Genomic DNA, 19,884 nt, shown 5'->3' with positions numbered 1-19,884 from the left:
ACACTGTACATCCTAGATCCAAATTTACAAAGGATCTTGCAAGAAATCCTCAAAAACTGTTTCCTGCAGACTTAACTTAGGAATGTATTATTACTTGGAAGGTTAGCACCTACACTTTGGGCCTATGTAGCACTAATGAGCAAATCCCTGCTGTAATTACAGCAGCCCAGGAGAGGGACCACAGAAGGGTGCCTTCTTTACCAATGCTGCCCTTCACAGAGATGGGGATTTTAGGTGCAGCTGACCTAACCTTCCAACACTGCTTCCTCCGCCTTTGTGTACACAGGACCAGAAGACAGACAACGTACTTCAGCATCTCACTGTTCAGAAGCGGTTACCAGTCAATATTTGGTTTTTGGTTAGTTCTAGTTTTTAAACTGGTGGTGGCTCTTAACAAAAAAGCAGGACAGGTCAGCACTGTATTAGTCACTAATTATGACTATCTAATTTTAACCCTATTATTTTCAAGGTGTATAAACACAGAATAAAGGCCAAAAAACAAAGCCAAAATATTATATGAATATTTTAATGCAAAATGCTTACCACTTAAAATTAGCAAAGCTTCATTTAAATTAAAATTCCATTAACTAAAGATGGTTAACCCCAAGAATTATACAGTAGTTATTTCTGCTATATAATGCCAGTCCTATGCAATATATTTAGAACTGCACCATTAGCTGTCACTTCTTCCATTGCTCTTCTGGACCCTAGTGGGTGGGGGAGGGTGCTCCCAAGGACATAAATTAAAATCCAATGAAACTTTGCAGTGATCCCTAACAGTTAAAAATCCACTTGAGTGAGCTGTCTAAACGAACAGCTGGGGAGTAACCGCAAGTACTGTTTCAGAGCCAGCAGGTCTTCAGCCTGGTGGAAGACCTGCACTAGGTGAAGTCACAGTATAAGGATGCGTGGTCTGTAAATAGTTACTACATATACACACTCAGTGTCTGTAAACACTAGAAATATACATTAGAGACAGTACCCTCACAAGTCAGGTGTACTTTTAAAAAAGAAGATGAGGTAACAGGAAATCTCAAAGTCCACAGGAATCCTGCCTGAAGAGTTTGATCAGCTGCCAAAAATTCATCTCCAATGTGCAGATAGGAGTTATGGTTTACCCAGACTGGATTCGCTGGCTTTTAGCATAGCAACTGCATCTTTCACTGCATGGTAGATAACATTCTTCACCTAAAGCAACAGAAGGAAAAAGATGACTGCTTCATTAAACCTAAAATCCCTCACCAAGAATAATTTCTCCACATACATGAACTTCTCTTAGAACTTAAGTCAATAGTCACTATGTGATTTGAGGCCCCTGGCTCTTGAAAACCAGGATGGCATATGACACCATCCTTCTCTGTCCAATCAGTTCTGGCCAATGTGAGTACACAGCTGTTTCACCAGATTCTAACTACTACTGTAGTTTTCAAACATGAAGCAATATGCATTAATTCACTGTTGATTTAGTTTAAATTGTGATGTTGCTGTACAGCTCAGTCTGGATTAGTAAAGCTGGGAATGCAATTGGAGCTGCCACACACACACACATGCATAATCCACTACTCAGTCTGAAACAAAAGCCCTGTCTGCTTCCAATGTTCAGTTCTTTCAACCCCGCTCTACCACAAGTAACAAAAGCACTGCAGTACAAAACCGTGTCCCAGAACACTGGCTGGTGGCTAAGCCAAGATAAAGACTTTTGGTACCTAAGCAAAGACCAGGGGAGGGACTTCCTCTGGGCTTTTATCATTCAAATGCAAGGGAGTACTAGACAGAAAGCTATCCCAATGTTATATCGCTAACGCTGACTCTTTTTAAGGTCACCACTGAATCATGAGCCATACACAGCAAATGTCTGGACCTGGTGCTATTTTTACCTGCAATTTATCTTCATGGTTGGTATGAGTCTGTGACAAATAACGGAATTCCTGAGTAAGCCAGAAACAGTGTTTAACATGCTCTGGAGACACAAAGTCTTCAGCTACTTTGATACAGCTGTATAAGTTATGAACCTGGAAAACACCAAGCCACATCTGTAAGAAGTCCACAAGGTCACAGCAGAAAGGCAATAAACAGATTAACCGGTTCTGACCTGATGTGGAGCTCCAGCTGGGATAAACACCACATCCCCAAGAAATTGTACAATAGCCCAGCCTTGAACTCCATACTCTTGATAAAGGCGCTTTCTCAGTGATCGGTCTAAATACCAGCTCTGATCATGAATAGGATCATGGTCTGCGGGGTTTTCTTGGCCCTGCTCTTCTGATACCTACAATACAGTAAAAATAGCATGCAACTTAGCAAATGTCAAAACCCAGTAAGAGTGCTCTCCCTTCCCAAAACACAAGTAGTCAACAAACAGGCTGTCTTCAAGTTGGGTGTTCCCACTGGTGGAAATGGCCTTCAAGCTCATTAACAGAATGAATCAAGAGAATCACAAAACCTAGCCTCCTGGCAATTCATTCCTACAGTCTGGTATACTCTCTCACACAATACCCAGGCCCTCTTTAAATGTAAACGGATTCCTTATGAACCAACTTAACTTATGAGACAGTCCCAAAGATACAGATTAAACTTCTTTATTCATGAGTGTGTCTGAAAAACCATGCTAAAAAAAAGTGACACTGTCAAGGAAATATGGTCAACAGGTCAAACAGTCAATCTTTAGCTGATTTCTAGCAATGGGACATTAAAGGACCTACCTGGTGTCAGGACCACAAATGGGCTAGGAATGTTCCAATGACTCAGGTGTGACTTAAGACTATCAGTCATAAATCCCTGGTTTGCAATCAGCAGTCTCAACACCAAACAAGTTTAGAGAGAGAGAGAGAGATAGCTCTATCTTCGAGTGCTGGGAACCCCCACATAATATCCAGCAACTACAGTGAAGCTGAGTTCTCCTAGCTCCTGCTATTCCTTTAAATGATAGTCATTTAAGGTGGGTCTCTCAACAAATGAGAACAAAACCAACAGAGACTTTAGTAGCTTATTCAGAACATGAGCTTGGGGCCAACGACTGACTCATGAACTAAAGAAATTCTCATATTTTCAAGGAATGTGATGCAGGCAAACTTAAGACAGAGCAAAAATCTCCAAGTGCATTAAAACTGAAAACATAGAAGACAAGGCCTCCCCTTTTTTTAGAATCCTTGTTTCTTAGCAACTACTGACAGCCCATCCAATTGATACGGATTTGCATTATATGGGAATTTATAGTATTGCTATTCTTATGTTCTCCTCACAGGCACAGGGTGAGCAACACACCTTTTTAAGGAATTCTCTTATCTTCTCTGTGTCTTTAGCAGCATATATGTGCCAAAGGGCTCCTGGCTTCTCTTTTCCTTCAATAAATCGCTTGATTGTGAGTTCATCAGAATCTCCATCTTGGATGGTTCTAAGGACTTCTAGAACCAGAGAAAAATCAAGTGTGAACTGCGTATCCTGGCTTAGACAGGAAGCCCAGCTTTAATATTTCAGACCCTACCTTCTTCCTGCTCACACTGTCCTTTGGGAATTCCCACATAAACCATGACATTGGCTGCATCAGATACATCTAAGTGAAGATTCGTGGTCCCATATTTCCGATCTTCTGGAGTGATCAATCCTTAAAATAAGAAAAAGAATGCTCAAGGAGCCCATTGGTAGTTGCTTCCACACACACTGCAATCAAAGGCAGCTCCACTCAGTGGGAGGGAACACTGCCCAGTGCACTGACTTCCCTTCAGTGTTCAGTGTGTCCACAGAAGGTGGTTCACCTTCCTTTGTGTCGTTGACACCAGCACCCTCCCTCTTGTACTGGGTAGGAAACTAAACATGGCCATCTCAGAAAGGGGTTGTACTGTCTGGAGAAAGGTTTTACTTCTAGCTTGCTTGGTGGCTGCTATTTGAGAGGCTAAAACCATGGGATGGCAGTTTTCGTGCCACCTAGGACCCAGCTCCACTTCGTTTTGTTTTCACTTTGCTGAAATACCAGCCCTACAAATAAGTAAATCCTTGGGCATTTGGTTCAAGTCATGGAATTTGAGATGTGCTCTAAAATGGTAAAGAGCATATGAAGGGAAGACACGTGAAACAGAGTCATAATAAGAGCCGGCAGTGGACGGTGAGCATGTGAACACTACACCTGGCAGCTTTCAATGAATTTAAAGGTATTTCTCTGCTTAAAAAAAAAAAAGCACAAAATGTAAGTTAAAAAAGCAATTAACATGTCAAAAATAAGTTACATATGACCACATGAATCTTAAAAGTCAGTATCTACTTAAAACATAAAAGCAGACTATAAACAAAAAAAAAATACTGTGCAGTAAAATAGACTATCTTTAAAACTTTTTTTTTATGTTTTGGGTTTGTGCTGAGTGTATGTCAGAGGTCAGGGGTTATGAGACCCTCTGGAGCTGGAGTTATTAGCAGTATGAGCTGATCAGGGTGCTGGGAACTAACCCAGGTTCTCTGGAAGAGCCATAAGCACTCCTAACCACTGAGCCATCTCTCCAGTCCCAGAAAAATGTATTGATAAAGTTATAAATACAAGAGAATGACAAGCATAGACCCGAAAGAAGGATAAGAGACTGGGGTGAAGCTCTGAGGAAGATGCCCAGAGAGGAGCTGGGACTGCGGGCTCTCGTGGCTATGCAACACTGTAAAATGGAGGGTTGTAACAAAAGAAGGATAAACTGACTTTAAGTCAAACTACCCATCCCAGTCATGGGTTATTTTGCTGAAACAGCCAGATTCTAAACCGAAGAAGCCTCAACTCAGATGGAGCCAAGACAACAACCCCCATCCCAAATCAGGAATTGCCAGTTTTTCTAAGAAAAGCTTTTGCAGGCACTGTCATCTATCGGTGTCTAGGACAAACAGATTTCCCTTTGGCTAAAATACTTAAACCAAGCCAGAAACTGATCTTAAAACCTTCTCAGATATTCCTTTCTTCTACAGCACCATAACTACTGCAAAGTACACACACAAGCACTTGTAAACACACACGCACATGCACACACATGCTGTGTAATGGTAGTGGAAAACAATAGCAAAACTGACCTAGACACACACCAAGACTGAAAGCACAATATGAAGTTTGAGCAATTACAGTTAGGCATAGGAGACAGATAAGTGTGCGACAGCGAAGGCAGTGTCCAGCACGTTCTAGCTAACCATCTTCAAACACCTTGTTTTTCCATTATGTTCCACTTCCTTCTTACCGTAAGCATTGTACATCTTGGGGCCCAGGTCTGGCCGCACGAAGTAGTTTGGCAGTCTAGAGGCCAGGTTCAGTTTGCCATCGCGCCTGGTGTACTCAGGCAGTGGAATGTTGGCCATCAGATCGTCAAACCTAGAACGAGAAACCAATAATTTGTAAAGCAAGCTTGTTTTTCTACTCTAGCACATTAGGATTAGGGTTAGAAGGATTCTTGTTCCTTCTATACAAGAAAAACCAAATCTAAGATGGATGGCTAGCCTTGGTAATAGGACTATGCCCTGTGCTACACAGAAGTGTCCAAATGACCTGGAATGTTTCAGGCTGTAGAGCTGAGAAGTATATCCTGAGGGGACTAGATTCTGGAATGACACATTACTCTGGTGTGTCTGAAAACCAGGCACTTCCATATTTAATGTTCAGACCATTCTGACCCAGACCTAAAGTCACTCCTTTTCCATCTCATTACAATGCACCCAGCTCCTAAAGGTACACACACAGTATAAAAACATCAGAACCAACACACTTCCTTAAAAACTACCTTCCTGCTATCTGAGACTTTGTATACCCCAAGTGAAGGACAGAATTAGCTCAATCCACACCTGGAAGGCATCATGTCTCTAAAGTCTTCTCCTGGTGGCCAGTCCTTAAGTTTCAACACCATTGGTTCTTTTTCTTTTTCGTTTTTCAAACGGTCTGGAGAGATTAACCAGAATAAAGAAACAGTTATTCATAATTCAAAAACAAAAAAGGACAAGTTAGTTAATATCTTAATATTGCAAATAAAGTATTTTATCTGGAAACTTTCAAAATCAAAAAATCCACCTGTCATACAAACACAACTTAGCTATCTTTTCCTGCCAGTTGCCAACTCTTATTTTTATGGCAACAAGAAATAAAGCTGTATCTAGGAGACAGCAAATAAAGACCGTTCCTGTTTTTAGACACACAAAGCTTGTCACTGGGACAGACTTTGCCTCTCTCACAGTGTTGAGAGAATACCAGCACCACTCAGTACCCGTCTCCTCTCAGCATCAAAACCCTCAGGGGTTCAAACTCAACATCACAGAAAGGACCTGTTTTGCTCTGATAGAGGTTGAGAGCACCTCCTACTCTGTCTAGGGATAGGACCCTGGGCCTTGTCCCCACACCCCCACCTTCTGGACTCTACGGACCAGGGTTAGTCAGAACTATTCTTACACGAGCAGCAGTACCGGTGGCAGGCCACTACGCCATTTGAAAAGCATAAATTTTGTAAAAACAGAACAGAAAAGACGTCCCTTTGGAAGCCGTTGGTTCCTGCAATTATTGTGTCCGCTCTCCACAGCTCTAACCCTTGAGCAGCCTTTAGTACATACTTGGAACATCTTCAAATCCATCCCAGAAGTCGCCCACTGTGGCTCCTGTGATGATTTCATTGGTCCTACAATTGACTAGGTCAACTTCTTGCTCGCCAAACTCTTTCCTGAAGGACTCCGGTTTCCAGAGTTCAGTGTTCAATTTATGATGCACTCCCGACACCATCACTGGCTAAAGGAAGGAGGAGGAGATTAAGTCTAATCTCTACTAGCTCCTCCCTCTTCAAGCCGCTGGTCCTCAGTCTCAGCTGGTGAAGTGACAGCTACGTTCTCTGAGTCTCCACAGTGGCTGTATCCTCAGTATTCATCTGCTAGACACTTTGCTCCCAGGCTATGGAATAATCCCTAGATTAAGCTGCTGGAGAAGAGATCACTCCTCTGATGCCCTCCGAGGCACAGTACTAAGCTAGGAGTGCATGAACATGACGTAAGGCCAACAAGTGTCACCCACAAGGCCATATGAACACTGGAAATGGATCAACTACAACTCAAGAGCCAACAGTGCTGCCTTTGACAGCAGGTAGCATAGGGGATGACACACCAATTTCAAGATGACACCCTATGGCTGTGACCCATGCAGAACTGCCTTCAGAGCACAGGGTTTTTCTCTTACATTTGTTTTTATTTATGTGTATACCCGTGTGCTTCTATGAATGCCCTGCCACCTGTGTTCAGATGCACTTGGAGGCTAGAAGATGGTGTCAGATATACTAGACGTGGAGATATAGGCAGTAGCAATACAAACATGGGTTTTGAGAACAAACTCAGGTCCTCTGCAAGAGCCCCAAGCATTCTTTAACCACTGAGTTATCAGCCCCTGGCACAGGTTTTAATCCATGAGAGTGGGATATGTGATATTATTTTTAATTGCATCTTATCAAATCCCTCAAATCACTTCTGTTGAGGTTGACAATACAAGATAACTCGGCCTGTATTGCTTATCAAACCCCAAGAAATAAATAGCTGGCTGAAAGCACTCAAATTCTGAGTGGGGGAAAAATACAGTTGAGTTAGTTTATGCAAAATAAGACACAGCTACACACTGTCCTAGTTAGATCTACCCCAAACAAATAAATACAAACACAGGGGGAGAGGAAATAGTACCTAAAAGTCTGCAAAGAACAAAGAGGGGGGCAGAGGCCAGGATTACCTGCCCTTGTTTCCAGCATTCCCTAAAAACATTCCAATTGCTCTTATTGTTGGGGTCTTGCAAGCACAGCAGGCGGTTGTCACACAGCCAGTAGTGAGGAGTGTCAAATCCAAGAATGCTAGGCTTGATAGTCAGTCCTTGAGGCCTCTTGGATGCATCAGAAGAAGTCTTGTTTTGCACCAAAGAGGCAAAGATGTCATCAAGGATTTTGGGTGTGTTTTTAAGCCCATTTTCTGTCTAAATTTAATAAAAAATCACAAATTTTAAATATGCCGTTCTCTACTGTTGAAAAATCCCTATCTCTATAATTGCATGAAGAACACACATCACATCGAATTCCCATAAGAGACTAAATTAGAAAACCCAGGTAAAGAGGTAGCTCCTCAAGCCAGCCTCTCAGGTTTAAGAATTTAAAACCAGCTGGGAGAAGACAGTGTGGTGTCCCAACATTCTGTTGGAGCCCATGGAGCACCTGCAGTGACACATGACTCATGTCATCTTCTCTACTCAACTTCATAAGGGGTCCAAGTAATAGAGCAAGCACATACCTTTCCTGTGGATGAGTTCAGAAGATTTCGAAGGAAACCAGAATTATTGTTGCTCACAGGTGTCAAAATTGTGCTATTAAAAGTATGGAGGACGGTGCTGGACTTGTTTAGGGGCGGCAGGGGTGGAAGGCATTTGTTTTCATTCTTTAAAATTGGCATAGTCAGCTGTTTTTCTAAAAAAAAAAAAAAATGAAAACATTCAGATGTGCATTCAAAGCAAATTCCTTATTACTTTCTATTAGCAGAATGACTCAGAGTGTAGCTTTCTTCTCCTAAAACCAAAAATCTAAACAGCAAAACCTCACAGTATGTGTTAGGTCAGCATTCCTAGTTGATGTTTTACAATGGTACCAAATATCCAGGTGAAATTAGAAAATAGTATGGTAATTTTTCCATTTCTAGTTTATGAATGTGGGTGTTTTGCCTGCATGTATGTATGATGCCCACGAAGGCCAGAAGAGGGTACTGGATCCCCGAAAACTGAAATCACAGACTTGTGAACTGCTAAACATATTCTAGGAGTTGAACCCAGGTCCTCTGAAAAAGCTGCAAATACTCTGAAGTCCTGAGCCATCTCTCTAACACTGTAAATAGTATTTTTAAAAAATTATTTATTATTGTGTATGGTCTTACCACACTGGTCAGTACTCCTAGTAGAGTGCTTAGAGGGAAAGACCCTTTATCTTATTCCCAACAGAGCAAATCTCTTAGAACAACTTCAGAGTAGGTCATGCCAAGTGCAGTGGTGTCCACATGTGCCCTAGCTATGCAGGAGGCTGGTCCATCAACTTAAGCATCAATTAAGCTCAGACTCAAATGAACCACACAGTGAGACACACCCCAACCCAACCCTAAATCACTATTCCTAATGTGTGCTGGAGAAGGAGAAACCCTTAATGCTGTTCCCTCTAGATTCAACTTCAGAGTCTGGTTTATAAACTTAGCAGAGTTAAAGCTCAACAGCACCTCCATGTCTCCACAGTGCCTTCCTCCCCAACTCCTCCATCTGATGATGGTCGTTCTTACAAATCCTCTATGAACTCAAACCTCATTAAGGCTGTTAAAGACAAGGTTTTTCGGTATAGTCCTACCTATCCTGAAACTCTCTCTATAGACCAGGCTGGGGTCAAACTCAGAGACGCACCTGCCTCTGCCTCCCGAGGTTCTGAATCGCAAGGTTGATTCAGAAAATTTTTCAGATGTCTGCACAAAACAAGTGACTTTTAATTTTTCTCTTTCTAGAAAGCAAAATGACCTAAATTCTTGTCCAACTTTATCTGATCCCAAAGTCCAGCTGTTGTGTGACAAGGATGCAAGAGAGAACAGTACACTGAGACTAAGACAAGACAGGACAGAGAAAGTAAACAAACACTGGAAACAAAGTCTATCAACTCAGGCTCAGAGACACAGAAGAAAGAGGGAGCACAAAAAAAAAAAAAAAAAACCATAAGAACCAAAGAAATATGGAGGCCTACAAAATGTCATTCAAGTACTACACTGATTCTAGAGGAACCACTGGAGAGCCTGCTAGGTTCTAACAGCTGGTTTCAAACCAATGATCACACAGACAGTTCTAGTTAAAATCTATAGGACACAAAACATAAAGTCACTGAAAGAAATGTGTAGGGAAGAGGCAGGACTGACAAGAAGGAGAGATAAACAAGGGGAAAGGAACCAGAAATTGCTATTTTTGTGTGTGCTATGTCAGTGGGACTAAGTAAAATGTCTTAGCACCACTACACTCTCGTCAAATACGATTTCAACTTCACCTAAGCTGTGTGAGGAGGTGACGGTCCCACCTCAGGTGCTGCAGTTTTATTGGTGGTTTGCACCTGAATGACAGCAGGGAACCCTTCCCGTGTACAGCATCCCCAGTTCTGTCCTCATAGCGAGTTTAGCAAAAGCTCACCCTTGTTTTCCTTGTTGACATTCCCACTGGTAAGGTCAGCTAGCCAGTTTAAAGGTGATGTGTTGGCTGGACAGGCAGGCTTCACGCTGCTGGCTGGCTTAGAGGCTGCTTCCCCACACACAGTCGCTGGCTCCAACACAGGGGAACTTTGCTGGACCATAGCCCCGAGAGTTGGTTTTTCTCCAGACAAGGATGCCTGTAAATGTAAGAGGAGAATTAGGTGTAAGCTGAAGACTGACATTTTCCTTCTTCCCTAAAAGCCTGCCAGTAAAATACACAGCAAACACAAAGTCACACAATAGCTCCAGTGACTGTGACAGTAATAATCCTCTCTGGTAATAACACAGAACAAGGATAAGACAGAGATTTTAATCTTTAGTTTTAAGTATTACTAATGAAAACAGATGCTACAGTAATGAACATACTTTGTATTGCCTTCACTTACCAGCCAGGCTTGCACATGTCCCTATAGCCCCAAACACCAAGTGGCTTTAAAATGATGGATTGATCTGAGCCTACTTTCCCTGGGAACTCAGCAGACATCCTGAGCAGGCGTTCAAAACCTGCTTACTGAGTCAGCGAATGAGGTAGGTAGTAAATTGAGGGGTTCAGAAGTCAGCACACAGAGAGGATGCTCTTTTAACTCCAGCTCTAAACGTGATGAGCTGCTCTTCAAAGAACAAACAACCAGACCTTATCACTTACTGTTACTCAATTGTGAGTTTCCACAAATAATCAGAAAGAAAAAAATAGGCATATTCAGAATCCAGTGGTGGTCCTAGCCCCCATTTCTGACCTCTCCGGTTACCAGTACTTTCTACCACTCTGCCCTTACTGGGGATCGCGGAGGAGCATAAGAAGGTCAGTGTGCGAGAGCCAAAGTGACCCCGCCAGAAGACGGCAGAAAAGAATTTAAGTTCACCAGGCCTTTAATCCTGGCATTAGGGAGGCAGTGAGTCTGAGAACAGCCTAGTCTGTATCCAGTTCTAGGACAGCCAGGACTAGGGAGACCTGGTCTTAAAACAAAAAGAATTCAAGTTCAGTTCTGGCACCAAGCCCCATAGCTTTTCTAAACCCATGGTCATTCAATACATTACAGCTTTAGAACACACAGTCGCCAGTGACTGCGGGGTGAGGGAAGGGAGGCGCGGAGTAGGTGCGATGGTAAGGATGGTAAACTACCAAGAAAAGGCACGAGGAGATGAACTACTGGGAACACAACTCATTCCCAAAAATTCTCTAACTCTTCTGATAGTATGAAGAAAAAATACAGAAATTAAAAATTTTAAACCTTTTCTTTTCAAGGAACAAAAATGTCAAACACTAAGCAGTCACCAAGAAAGCACATAAAGTGATGTGAAGAGAGGGAGATGAACTGCAGCAGGCATGAATGAAGTTTCTCCCCAGACTGACCGTGTCTGTGTTTCTGTCAAACACAGCGACAGATGCCCCTGGGGTAACTGAGAAACAGACGAAATCCTAAGGACAGGGAACCAAGCATTAGCAGCAATACCTGTTTCAGGTCTTCCTTTAAGGCTGGCTTTGAGAAGAGCTTGAATTGTCTGTTGGAGCAGGGACAATTGGCCTTTATACCCCATTTGGCTCTGACAGAATGCACAATGTCTCCAACATCGTAGAGGGCTAAAACAGAGGACAGGGGCAAGAGATAAAGACAGCAACTACCATACATGGTCTCAACAGCAGAAGACTTTCCCACGGGAGTGCTTTTCTCAGCATCATGTTCTGTGCCTCCTTTTTGTCTCACCTTCCTGAAATGCACATTTTCTTTCCTTCTACGACCATGCAGTCCCTGAGAGCTTTCAAAGTGCACGGGCATTATTAACACGTTTCTTGAGTACTTTTAGGACAACACTAAAAGTTATCCGACAATCAGACTACACAAAGTAAAAGCAAGCTAAAGCCCCTGTAAGTCACCCAAGCCATTGGGGGTGGAGTGCTGTGATTCCCTGCCTCACAGGAAATACCTTTGCCAGGAATAATCTGTGTGGGCATCAGGTTCTCGGGTTCATGTATCTGACTCTTCACACACCTTATCCAAGAGAAAGTCTTGTAGGCAGCACCTGCAAATAACGGACTTGTGGTAACTGTTTCCATGAGCTTCAAAACCCCAGTGCTTCAGAAACCATCAACCACAAACCAACAAAAGGCTTAAGACCAGGGTGTCGAGGTGGAGAAGACTGAAGTCCTCACTCACCCTGTTGGCAATTCTTCCTCTTCATCCGGTAGCAATCTACACACACTCCAAACCCACACCGAGGACAAACCCAGTGCAGGTTGAAGATGGTTGTATCACACACGTCACACATTTCTCTAACTCCTTTGACAGCTCGTTTCCAAGCAACCTGCCCTGCAAGAATCAATAAGTCATTTAGTCCTGAGTCCAGGGGGTTTCTGAACCCAAACGTAGGTGGAAGTGTGAGACTTCCCTGTGCTTAGAGTTCCCACTTGGTCTGTTCAATATCACCACAGATGCTGTTGACCCATAAAGCTCTCCTGTCCCTCACCATGTCTGTTCAAGTATGTCAGCATCACCTACTCAGGCCTGTTTGCACAAGGCATACCCAGACTTTGTTCTTCCTCCTAGAGGAAGTGACACTGTGGTTCAGCAGCAGGTACAGAGCTGGAGCTCAGTCACAGGTATCCTCACCACAGTGCCAACCTTACCGATTCTTCTAGAGTCTCAAACTGCACGGGCTACACTTTCTCCAAAGGGAAAACATACTCAACTGCAAGCCCATAATGAGCACTATTTAGAGACGCCCTCAATTCGCGAAGACTGAAAGGTCCTGAGGGAGCACTTTAGTAAGTTACTGTAGGGCACAAAGTACCAAGGTTCTGTTTTCACTTGTCAGTTAGGAAGCCGAGTATGCCAGGGCCACAAGTGACACTTGCTGGTACACAGGGCTGATCCACACTGACCAAATATCAAACAAAATGAGAAACAAATCCTCTACAGAGCCACATTTTCCATTCCAGGAGCCAAGCCGACACTGACTGGAGGAGGGGTCTGACTACACATACCAACTGGAGGCCCCTCCCCGCAAAGGGAGGCGTGTGTAATGTCATCAGGGAGCAGAAAGCCTCCAGGAGTTGGAGCCTTCACTGGGGGAATGGCAGGAGGCCCAATCCTGCTCAACAGAGCACTCAAGTCGGTGTCCATGTGTTCAACACTGTTGTATTCCTCTTCCACAGAGACAATGTTTTTTCATAACCAAGGCTGTAGTGAATTAATTCTTTACCCTGAACGCCAATGACGTTTCAGTTTACACTGACTCATTCCAACTACCAACAAAGAACTACTACTGTACTACAACAAAACGGGCCAGGCACAGTGTCAAGAGCTTGAGGCATACTATAAGGTTTTATGAGCTTCTGTCCTATTTATTTGGCCACTACTGACTAGAGAATAAAGTCTGTGGTGGACACCTGCTCTTACAGTCAGGATCAAGGTAAGGGCTTATTAAGCCTTCTTGGTAGGATAGTCTTTCATGATCACCCATGGTATCTCATCTCCTTCTCTAACGTAACCAGCTTATGTAAGAGGAACAGAATGATCATAAAACCAAGGAAGAAAAATCCACTACATATAGAAAATTACTTAATTATACTCTTAAAAGGCAACTCCCTGTGCTTTTTTTCTGTATGGGAAAACAAAAAGCCAACAATAACAAAAAGAAAAAGAAAAAAGAAAGAAAAAAAGAAAAGCCCCTTTATCGATTACTTAAAACCTAAAGCAGGTCTGATTAATCAGGAAGGAAGCGATTAATACATTGCAAACAAATGTCTATGTACTGCAGCCAAATGTAGGCCACCACACGAGCAGCCACTGTGAGTCAAGTTCAGAAGAAACTATCAGCATAATGGGAAACTTGTGTCACAGTCTACCCAGATCACAGAGGAAAGTCTAAACAGACCTCAGACTTCTCAACACACACAGAGAAGCATAGTTCTAAAGCTGCCCCCAACTACCCTCAAAATAATTCCAGCAGCTCCAGGAGGCGCTGATCCCCAGGTGCATGTCTGTATTCCATTGCTTAAACTAGGAAGTAGGTCAGAAGAGATGCTGTCTTCACCAGTGCTTCCTGCTCAGCAGAGACCAATCGCTCCCTCCCATCCCCCTTAGTCCCTCTCACTTCACCAAGAATCCCACTATGGCTTTGATGTCATTTTTTTTTTCAAACATAAGGACTGTATGTAAGAGAAAACCTGATTTTTTTAAATGTTTGCAATTTTATAGAGAAATTTATGTTTCTATTACGCTATTTAAACAGTCAGATTAATTTTATTCAAATTCCTTTGTCTAGAGTAAAGCAACTTTGCTTTCTTTTTTGTTGAGACAGGAATGAATGCTGTTCTGGGTATAAATAAAGGTTAGATAGTACAACTCCAGTTCACTTAGTGCATTTAGGTTCAGCCCAACACCTACATGGAGGCTTGCTTACAGTCACGTACGATACAGTTCCAGGGATTCTTCTAGCCTCTGTGAGCACCAGGCACACATGCAGTGCATTTGCACACATGCAGGCAAAGCTTCTCATACACATAAAATAGAAATTGATAGCAGGATTCACATTTATCGGAAGTATTTTGTGCTGAAGTTGTTTATGGCAAGGTCAACCAAAATTCTAAAGAATGGTATAGACGCTGCCATTCAAACATACTTGGTTATTCAAAATCCAAAATGACAGACACAGGAGTCCTGTGGCACTTTTGACTTGATATCTCCTTCCCCAGAGCATGCAGACAGAGGAGAGTGTTATCCTTCCAGACACTGCCTTGTGATGACACAAAGCCAGTCCATCTCTTCTGTCACCAACACCGACCTCGTAGCTTCCTAAGGCTTCCTGACAGTGAAGGAGTGAATGCTCCTGCAGACTGGGGCACCATCTCAAACTGAGCTAGCAGCTACAGCTATCCTTTCAAACCAGGACGTGGGAAAAACTGGCTCCATCTGAGCTGCTTCCGCTCAAACACCTGGAACCTAGCCCCACAGAGTAGGACTCAGGAAGCTTTAGGGTGTGCCTTTCTGGTCCTACTGTCTTTAATGTGTACCATAAATTAAGAATCTTTTGTTGTAAACAACCTGAGTCTTATCCCACCTTCTGGTGAGCTTACATATCTGGTAAGGCTGTGCAAATGCTATTAACAAATCACGATGACCCTTCAAGGCAAAAAGGGATGCTAGACCTTTGAGCTGTCCCACAACAAACACCAGACAGAACATCTCAGAAGAAACTTATAAAAGGAAAATCGCAATGTCATGGTAGCATCCACGTAAGACTGCTGGTGAAAATAAAATCCATGCAACTTAGGTGTCAGAAAGAAACAAAAGTCAAGCAGGACTCAAAGATCCTGCCCCTAAGAGATGCTCTTACTGTGTGGCTCAATGGTTGACATAGCTTCCTTCTCAGAAATCACCATTTGACAGAAGTGGTCCCCAATATTGGCCAGGATATACTTTGCTGTGTCCAAATCGGTCCCCACAACATTTTTGGTCAAAGGCAGCCACAAGCCAATCGCTTCACTGTCATACTTGTTTGGTGTTAAGAAGCCTTCTACCCGCAGCACACCATGTTTGTTGAATTGTAACCTGCAAGTGGGAAAACATACAAAATTGACTTATAACTTCTAATTATCACATAAGTACTACTTCAGTCAACAAAGCCTCTCCTGGTTTTCTGTACTCTCTACTGCTAACGACAGCCACCTACCTCTAGTGACTTGGAAGGACTTAAAAAAACTAAGTAAAACAAACAATCACAGTTTCTCTTAAAAGTCAGGCTACACAGGGTCTATGAGATGTGTTTTTACTAACGTTTATTGTGTAGCCTCCAGAGACACTCTCCACTAGAACTGGATCTTGACAGCAGAGACCGTAACAAATAAAAACCACCAGCCAGAGAAGTGAGACATCTGACTAGAAACACTGCAGATTTGAGGGTGTCTGTTGCCCACAGAGCTCCTAAGACTTTTAAGAGGAAATGTTCAGATGGAACTCAGAGCTCAAGAAATAGATAGGCTAAACAGAGTCTCAGAATGCACTCTTAAGATGTGGAAGGTTTGAGAAGCTACATAGATTAGTTTTGAATATTTTAGCATTTTACTTGCGGCTGGAAGCAAAGGTCAACATAAAACACAAGTTTGGTCTGAATGACCTGTACATTTAATCCATCTCAGCAGGAATGTTCAACTGACATCTAGAACTATTTCGATTAATAGACAAGACAAGAAAAGAGGCAAAAGCACCACTTGCTTATAACGAGAACTAGATGAACATGAACATATCTTGATTTCTGAGAAACTTTATTTATATGCAAAAGAACATCATGTCTCAAAACAAAAAAGTTGCTTCACTCCAGACAAAGGAATTTGAATAAAATGAATCAGATTTTTTAAACAGCACAAAACATGGTTCTCTATCAAATTGCAAACATTAAAAAGAAAGAAAGAAAAATTCTTTGTGAGGTGGGAGGGACTAGAGGGCCATGAGGGAGTAGTCAGGGGAAGAGCGGTGTTTACATCGTATGAAAAGGTCATCATGGGTTCCTGTGTGTGTTCAGTAGAAACATACGCTAGTTAGAGAAGTCAGACAGCACCACGTGCAGAACAGCAGACGTCATCAGAAGTCACGGTTAAGAGGACTTCAGACTTAAATTATGAACAGCCATCAAGCCATTTGGTACTGACACATTGTCTATACTCCCAGGGCAATTAATTTTTCTGACACCTCTCGTATAAAACTGTGTCATTCTAGTGAAGCTATGTAAATTATTTTTAATTTTGTTAGCGATCTGTGAAAGGAGAGCATTTTGAACATACTGGTTTAGGAAAAGCAACAATTTTATTTGTCTACTTTTTAAACATCAGTTTATTAATGAGTCACTTCTTTCAGTTACTCTAGGGTTCATCAAAGTAAACAATGAGTATGCCTACTTTATCTCACTGGAGTCCTGACAAATGTACTTAATAACTGTCATTAATCTCATTTAAATAGTAGTGAAACAAAATAGAGGTAGCACACAAATAGAAAAGTCAACAAATTACATGATGTGAACAAACCTGAATGGAAGAAAAGAAAAAAGCAAACAAGGAATGATGCACATGCCCCTCCATGCTGGTAAAAGAGCAGACTTCTCAGGGCAGTGTCAGGAGAGCCTAACATACACCTGACCCAGCACTGCTACTGTTAGACTTCCCTTCAGAATACAGGCCCAGAGAGGCGGGCAAACACAGCCTTCACTTGAGACAAAGCACTATATAATAGTTCTAATGCATACAGTACAGAAATTCCAAAGTATTTGCAGAAAGATCTAGACTCCTTCTTGTGCTTTGGTAAAGATTCAGAACAGCTTATACAATACACCAACTAGGTGTGCCCAAACAAACTTTCTGACAAAAAATTAAAAATGCACAATAAAGAGAATGAATGCTACCTGTGTGTTTTTCTATGACAATTATCTAAAAGGTTTGTTGATATATATATATATATATATACAGGAGCTGGGGAATTGGCTTCGCATGTGATGAAGAGGGCTGGAGATTTAGTTCAGTAAATGAATACATACAGAGGATGGGGATTTAACTCAGTTGGTAGAGTGCTTGTGTTTAACATGCACTGGATTCTACTCCCAGCACCATATTAAGTCAAGTGTGGTTCCACATGCCTGTAAATCCCAGCACTTTGGAAATGGATACAAAGATCAGGAGTTTGAGGTCATCCTTGGCTACACAGAGAGTTTGAGGCTAGCCTGGAGTGTATGAGAAAAAGTGTAAAAGAGTAAGATACAGAAAGGTCTACATTACCAAACATATAGTAAAAATATAATTTCTATATTCTAGATGTTCCGTTGTGAAGAAAAGGTATGCGGAGACCAGATTACCGTATTCTTTCTTCAGAAACACCTTACCTCCTGAAGTGAAAAAAGCGGCAGAACACTGGCGAGTCCTTCTGCTGTTCCTTGTCCTTGCGCAGGCTGTCTAACCGACACTCGCGACACTTGGGCAGCTGTGCCACAATGTTAACACAGGAGTCATCCTGAACAAAGGCCTCTCCACTCTGCTGTAGCTTCTTGAGTTTATCTGGGTCTGTCAAAACTGACTTCCGGGCTGGGGCTAGGAAAGTAAGAAAAAGGAACTAAAACTTATCTCTGAATAGAACATCAACATTTGACTGAATTCTAGTAAAGAGTCAACATTCCCAAAGTAAAGACACTTCTGAAAAATAGCCCAAGAAAAGATAATATAAACAACTCACAAAGTTCTGGTCTCTGTAAACAAACAATTTGGCCACCTAAACCACTAAATTCAACAGCCAGACTTACAACTTAGTGCACCTGTCTCTTCACAACACTAGTTGAGGGCATCCTACCTCATAACCTGTATGTTAGACAGCCTCTAAACATACTCAGTACAGTCACTGCAGGGTCTGGGTACACCCACAGGCCTGCCTCTGCAAATGGCAGTTTTGTTGATTTGCATGCTAAAAAAGAAACTAGTTAAAAAGTACTTTTCATAAAGAACCCTTACCCAAAGCTATTCAGAATAAAACCTGATTGTTATCCTGAGAGCGAGCACAGCATAAGAGCTAGTTTACAAATCCTCACACTTGCTGCACATGTAACCAGCCCCCTTTCAGGATTAAGAGCACTGGTTAAAAACAAGACCCTAAGTAAACTCAGGTTCTATGGTGTATATGGTAATTGGCATAAGAATTATAAAAGGGAATGTTAAGGTAGTTTCTAAGGGAGAAGGTTGAGAGATGTCACAGCAAATGAAGAAAATCAATTACTGTGGTCACCCACATAATGCAGGAGTGCATCCACGACCCAAGAGACTTAGGGAGTATCTCACAGAAAAAGACCTTCCCTAGGGGTCCAAATGGAGTTGGGGCTGCCTGAGTTCTTAGAAATAAACTCAAACAAAAGCACACTTAAGATGCTGAACAATGCTGTCAGTCTTCACTCCAATAAACACTTTTATTAAGAGTGGAAGAGACGGCAAAAGAGGGAAAATGGTAATATGTAATGGTTTAATATTCACACCAGTTAGGACACAAGGTGGTATTAAGATAAAAACCTGCTAGTTCAGTGAGATAACTACATACAAATATCTAATTACAAGCCTGATGCTACAACTAAGCTGCCAGCTCCTGACTAATCTCTATCGGTGTCATTCTGGGGAGGAGCCGGTCTACCTTTCTCTTGAGCCCTCCAAACCCAAGAGGACTCCTTAGCTCTCTCCTAGAATAGTGCTTTACCTTGTACCACAGACGATGGCTATTTCTCTGTGGTTCCTACAAGCGCACAGAGAAAATCCCTATTTCTTACCAGGAGATCCTTCCATGATACCCTTCCAGTCCCCCAAAGCACAAGAGAGCCAGGGTCAGAAAGACCTCAAAGGTCTAATTGTTATAAAAAGTCTCTAGCTCCTCCCCGAGATGAGTCAGCTTCATGGTAGGTGGAGTCTAAGCCCAGTCAGTGGGGGGCAAACCATTTCACCTTATCCTCGGGGCAGCCATTTGCCTTCAGTCATAGAGTAAAGACCAGAAGAAGTCTCCCAAATACTTTCCTCCAAGCAATTTGCCTTAAAATAGGCAGGAACTTTCCATTCTTTAGCATTCTTTTCTATGGAGGCTTTTAGAGGCACACCCAAATTGCATATCTTTGGGACACACCCAACTTTATCTGACTAAGCTTATTATA

General features: G+C 42.3%; 1 protein-coding gene across 2 annotated transcripts in view; it reads right to left on the bottom strand.

Annotated features, from left to right (window-relative positions):
• Positions 1–535: 535 nt before the first annotated feature.
• Positions 536–19,884, bottom strand: part of KDM3A (lysine demethylase 3A) — a 42,342-nt gene continuing 22,993 nt past the window's right edge. For both annotated transcript variants that reach the window (XM_080932546.1, XM_080932545.1), the window contains exons 11-26: positions 18,091–18,295; positions 15,559–15,773; positions 12,378–12,530; positions 12,148–12,243; positions 11,676–11,803; positions 10,163–10,358; positions 8,254–8,426; positions 7,706–7,942; positions 6,556–6,727; positions 5,800–5,893; positions 5,202–5,332; positions 3,485–3,604; positions 3,265–3,404; positions 2,093–2,269; positions 1,878–2,012; positions 536–1,188 (exon numbers count right to left, since the gene is read on the bottom strand). In XM_080932546.1, the coding sequence (XP_080788672.1) occupies positions 1,108–1,188; positions 1,878–2,012; positions 2,093–2,269; positions 3,265–3,404; positions 3,485–3,604; positions 5,202–5,332; positions 5,800–5,893; positions 6,556–6,727; positions 7,706–7,942; positions 8,254–8,426; positions 10,163–10,358; positions 11,676–11,803; positions 12,148–12,243; positions 12,378–12,530; positions 15,559–15,773; positions 18,091–18,295 (2,453 nt within the window). In that variant the 3' untranslated portion in view covers positions 536–1,107. The remainder of the gene's footprint in view (positions 1,189–1,877; positions 2,013–2,092; positions 2,270–3,264; positions 3,405–3,484; positions 3,605–5,201; positions 5,333–5,799; positions 5,894–6,555; positions 6,728–7,705; positions 7,943–8,253; positions 8,427–10,162; positions 10,359–11,675; positions 11,804–12,147; positions 12,244–12,377; positions 12,531–15,558; positions 15,774–18,090; positions 18,296–19,884) is intronic.

Source organism: Micromys minutus, assembly GCF_963924665.1.
Source record: "Micromys minutus genome assembly, chromosome: 18".
NCBI classification, from domain to species: domain Eukaryota; kingdom Metazoa; phylum Chordata; class Mammalia; order Rodentia; family Muridae; genus Micromys; species Micromys minutus.
The sequence above is the reverse complement of the archived record's forward strand: the minus strand, read 5'-3'. Positions and strand labels throughout refer to the sequence as shown.